This window comes from Macrotis lagotis, chromosome 1 (assembly GCF_037893015.1).
Source record: "Macrotis lagotis isolate mMagLag1 chromosome 1, bilby.v1.9.chrom.fasta, whole genome shotgun sequence".
Classification (NCBI taxonomy): Eukaryota; Metazoa; Chordata; class Mammalia; order Peramelemorphia; family Peramelidae; genus Macrotis; species Macrotis lagotis.
Window position 1 is genome coordinate 922,129,396 of NC_133658.1, and position 5,787 is coordinate 922,135,182.

The following is a 5,787-nucleotide window of genomic DNA, read 5'->3' on the forward strand; positions in this document are numbered from 1 at the left end:
GTGTATTTTCCCTCTTGTATCCAATACCCCTCCCCTTTCTTTCCCCTTTCCCTTTACCTCTTCTTCCTTCTGTTAGTAATTTTCTTCCCCCTTCCCCTTTACCCCATTTAATACTTTAAAAGTAAATTAAGTTGCTCAATTTAACTGTGTGCATATGTTAACTTTAGTCCTAATCTGATGAGAACAAGAAAGTGAGGAGGGTTTATTTAACATCTCAGAATTTCATAGTCCAATTGGTTCACCACCTAAATCAATACAGGCCACATTAACAATTCTGCTATGTAATCTTCCTCCCTGATTCTCTATCAAACTTACATTCTGAAACCTCTGAATTAAGACATGAGATAATTCTAGTTGAATTCATGAAATGTGTTTGATCACTTTTATTTCTAGAATGTCATGCTTTACTTGAATCAGAGGATGCCATTTTTGTTTGGATTTCATTAGATCTTGTGGTTTAAAATCCACAATAAGTATGTATAGAAGAAATAATTTTTTTTATTTTAAACTGGCATGTAGCTTGCTCACTAGAGCAATAATGCATTGTAAGAGTAGAGAAAAGAAATGCACTAAGCCAAGCAAAATGTTCTCCCAGTAAAATGATTATCTATTTTACTGAAGGCAGGGGTAGGAGAGAAATTTTTTTTTTCTGTGAAATATACACAGTGAGACTGTAAATATCTATTTTTTATAGAATATTTTTATCTATGAATATTTTCAAGGTTTTTATACTGTTCACATTTCTCCAAACTCATGATACTAGTAGCAATTGAAAATGAATGCTGATTTTAATGTACATGTGTTATCCAACAATCAGAAGTATTTGGCAAAATATGGACCATTTATGGTACTTCAAGATATGCAATTTTTCTTTAGCCAGTATTATTATAGTAACTTCTTGATAAGAGCAATTGACAATATATAAGGATTCTGGTATGCATTATCTATAGTGAAGTATTAATATACCATATCTTATTTATTTAGCTATTCAGTAGCATTCTATGTTTAATTATATCATTAACTTAGTTTTCTTTTTAATATTTATTTGTAAATAAAGTCCCCCCCCCCTGCATTTGGCACTGTGGACTTTTGTCTAACTAGCCGAATATTATAATATCAGTTTTTTTTTTTTCTGTCAGTTCACATACACAATTTACTTCACTTACTTTAAGAAAAATACTGTGGGGGTAACTAGGTGGCACAGTGGATAGAGCATCTGCCCTGGAGTCAGAAGGCACTGAATTCAATTCCAATCTCAGTCAATTAATAATTATCTTGCTGTGTGGTTTTGAACAAATCACTCAATCTCATTTCCTTGTAAAAGCCTTAAAAAAAAGAAAAGAAAAATACTGTGAATAGTAATTTGTGTTTTGGAGGTGTTCAATCTACCTACAAAGAAAAAACAGGAATCATTTTATTATACAAAGCTCCTAGAAATCTTATATTTTTAATTGTAATGTTAGACTTGTATGCATAGACAAAATTGAGGTACAGGATTATTGCAAACTAAAGTTTGCAATAGAAAAAAACATATTTTGCTTTCATGGTAATTTTCAGAAAAGAAACCTTGATGAACCTTAAATCACTGAACTCTAGAATTAAGAGTTAGAAAACACTTAAAAATATTTAGTTCATTTCTTTTATTTTGCAGGAATTGAGGGTCAGGGAATCAAAATGACTTGCCTATGATAGCGTATGGGATAATTAGAAGCCAGGAAATGAAATCTCCAATGCAAACTTAGAATATCTGTACAGGATAGAAATCATTAAATCTATGGAATGTGACGAAGTCTTCAACTTCAGTTTATGAATTTCCTTCACATCTGAGAAAATTTGGGAGAGAAGTGCAATTAATTTAATGTCCATATAAAATGTTATGTTAATAGTAATTTTTCCCAACTATCATCAATTTCATCTTTTTAGTTAATTGTAGGATTTTGATTGAATTAGAAAAGTCGTAAGTAGAATTTCTTAAAGACAAGAGGCAAGATAATGATTTTTTTTAAATTCAACTACATTGTTCATTATAGAGGTAAAATTTCCCATGTTCCTCTAGGGTTTTTTTTTTTCTATAAAACATGTTCAATTCCAGCATGAAAGACTCTATTTTGGAAATGAAAACCATCATCTAGTTATCTAATACATGATAGTCAAATTTTATTGGACTTAAGTATCCATTTTGAAGAAGACAAAAATCTCATTTATGTTACCAAATAATTAAGTAATTAATTCAGACAGGGATTTTTAGCTCTCCAAAGCAATTTCTCAAAAAAATTCTCAACTCACATCAAAGCTCTAATTTTTTCATAGCAACAGATATTCTCACTTTCAAAGAAAGAGTTAAAACATAAATGATGTAACTACTCATTTTATTGACGCCATAGTAAACCCCTTAGCCTAATTCAGGATTACATGGTAGATTACTCTTGATCTACTGATTTGAAAACAAAGATTCTAATGAGAAATACAATATTTGATTTTATGCCATTTTGTATTCATAATTTTTACAAAATTAATTCCAACAAATCCAAACATAAGTACATTTTGGTGAAAGTGAAAATAACTCTACAGATACCTTGAAATTATTATTTCAATCTTTCAGCTCATTTTTATCATATTTATCCCTTCAGGAATTTACTGGATGAGAGAAAGATATTGGACCTTCTAATTCAAGATAGTCAGGCCTGATTAGTTTTCAAACTGAAACACATCCTACATTGCTTTCTTTTTTTTTTTGTTGGTGCTATCATTTTCTCAGAACTATAGGACACAAACAATAAGATAATGTTAATGTTCTTTTTAATTTTATCCTGAAATTTTGGTCCAGAAATCATGACTTTCCTTAGAAAAGTTAGAAGTCACCATGTGCTACAATCATCTCTGTCACATAATTCAGACACTTTTTTTCAGTATAAAGTGATTTTGCAGTGATTTTTCATAGCAGGATAAGTAATGAATAATACTCAGGGTTCTAAGTTGCCAAGGGTCACACAGCTAGCTAGTAAGTGACTGAAGACAGATTTGAACTCAGGTCCAATTGACTCTAGTGTCCAACCTACTACTTTACTAGCATCCCAAGTGCTGAATACTTAACTCCCTATAACTCCATTATTTTGAAATGTCCCCAATTTGGATATTAAAACGTAAACCCTTGCTCTAATTTGGTCCCCAAATGTCCATGTGGAAATATCACTATTCTATCTCAATATAATAAACTGTAGAATAATCTATTAGTTTTATCTTCTCTGCTTTCAGTGTAGTACTTTCCCTTATGGTCAATTTCTCTTTGAAAATTCCTAACCTCATCCATGTCTCTAATTTTTCCCAAATTTTAGGGAGATAGCATGACAGAATGGAAAAAGTAGTATATCTGGACTCAGAAAACATGTGAAATACACATTGGATGAGATCATATAAGAATTATCCTGATTCCTTGTAGTCTCTTATTCATTCTTAGGAAAAAAAATTTAAATTTAAATACAAAAAAAGAGCATTTCCAAAAGAAAAGTAGATGTTGTTAGTCATTTTAATTAAATATGACACTATTAGATTCCATTTGGGGTTTCCTTGGCAAAGATACAGTATTGATTTGCCATTTACAGGTTGTATGCAATGTTGATCATTATTTTATGTTGCATAAAATAAAAATTCAACTTGTTTCTTAAAAATCAAGAAGAGATCTGACTTATCTAACTGAATATGCTTCAAAATTATACTAATGGAAATGATATACATAATATCATACATAACTATAAGACTTTGTTTCTCTTTCTTTTTTCTTTCCTTCTTTCTCTTTTTCTTTCCTTCTTTCTTTCCTTCTTTCTTTCTTTCTTTCTTTCTTTCTTTCTTTCTTTCTTTCTTTCTTTCTTTCTTTCTTTCTTTGTAAAGCAATGTTATTATTTGCCCAGTGTAAAACAGCTAGGTAATTATTGAGTGTCTGATCTGGGCTTTGAACTCAGGGCTTCCTGACACCAGGGTGAGTGCTTTATCCACTGTACCCCCTGTAACGCTACAGACTTTCTTTTCATTTAGATCTGTGATTCACCTATAACTATCATCATATAAAGAATAATTTATAATCCCACAATCTCAAAAGCAAAAGTTATAATTAATGAAGTTTTTCCTTTTTGAATAAATTAGGTCCAAAAACATATGAGAAATTATGTAATATGGGGTGGCTAGGTGGCAAATTACTTAGGCGCGTGGCCTTGGGCAAGCCATTTAACCCTATTGCCTTGCAAAACCTAAAAAAATAAGAAATTATGCAATATTACTTAGCAGAAGCTTTCTACACATTATTACTCTTATAGACTCTTTTATCTGGTAATTCCAAAGACTGTATATAATGGGGTTCAAAAAGGGAATTAATATGGTATAGGATATTGAGAAGATTATATCTTTAATAGACCCAGATTCTGAAGTTGGTTGTAGATACACAATGCAAATTGATAAAACAAACAAAGAAATCACAATAATGTGGGGCAGAAAAGTAGAGAATGCTTTGCTTTTTTGTTCTTTCATTGGAAATCTGAACAGAGTGGAAAATATTCTACTGTAGGATGCAATGATGAAGCCAAAGCAGCCAACTCCTAAGGACAATATACTGCTGATGTCTCTGAGTAACAGATCTTGAGTAAGGAGGGAATAGATATCACAGGAGAACTGATGGATCACATTGGATTGGCAGGAAGACAATCGAAATGTGTAACACGTATAGAAAGCCGAATAAAAAAGGACAGTGACCAAGCATGTGAGTGTCATCTTCATGCAGACACTGGAACGCATAATCACTGTGTAATGAAGTGGGTGGCAGATGGCAAAATAGAGATCATGAGCCATGACAGTGAGCAAAGTAATTTCAAAATATGCCAAGAAAATGAGCAGAAATACCTGAGCTGCACATCCAGAATATGAAATAACCCTGTTGTTCAGTAGGGAGTTAATGGATGCTAGGGGAACTGTGACTGATATGTAGCAGGCATCCACAATGGAAAAATTCCTAAGGAAAAAGTACATGGGAGTATGGAGTCTCCTGTCAAAAATGGTGATGATGACAATGAGGAGATTCCCCATCAAGCTTGATGAGTAAAGTAGAAAGAAAAGCAAAGAATATAAGATCTTCAGTGCTTGAGTGTCAGAAAATCCCAGAAGTAGAAACTCAGTCATGATGGTGGTAATGTTAGACATTTTCAGATTCAGTAAATGAGCTACAAATTAAAATTACATAAATGAACAGTCAAAGACTATAACAGATATCTTGTGGATAAAGAGGAAAAGTCATTATTCCATTTTTATCATTACTTCCTAATATGTGGAACTTGTGATTTCTTGGCTATTTGACTATGGTCCAGTCCAGTTACCTATCAAGAAAAGCTCTCAGGGGCAGCTAGGTGGCACAGTGGATAAAGCACTGGCCCTGGAGTCAGGAGTACCTGAGTTCAAATCCAGTCTCAGACACTTAATAATTACCTAGCTGTGTGGCCTTGGGCAAGCCACTTAACCCCATCGCCTTGCAAAAAAAAAAAAAAAAAAGCTCTCAAACTGTTTTATGAGAGGTTTAGAGTTGTGCCAGTAAAGAATATTTCCATATCTGGGAATTCCATCTTTTTTAAAAGTGGGTGCATAAAGATAATAATAATGTACTGATTATCAATGAATACATCCGTACAGTTAATCTAACTAAGGCCAGAAACCACCAAGGAAATTGATGATATTTAAACATTAAATAGCCTCTTATTGAATTCCTTTCCCATGAATATCTTATCTTTATGAATATCCACAAACAAC

The 5,787-nt window shown here is 32.3% G+C and overlaps 1 protein-coding gene across 1 annotated transcript; it reads right to left on the bottom strand.

The window, feature by feature from the left end:
• Positions 1 to 4,260: 4,260 nt before the first annotated feature.
• On the bottom strand, positions 4,261 to 5,187 carry LOC141492753 (olfactory receptor 14C36-like). The gene has a single exon (XM_074193413.1). It carries the CDS (start codon positions 5,185 to 5,187, stop codon positions 4,261 to 4,263), a length of 927 nt encoding a protein of 308 aa, XP_074049514.1.
• Positions 5,188 to 5,787: the final 600 nt, after the last annotated feature.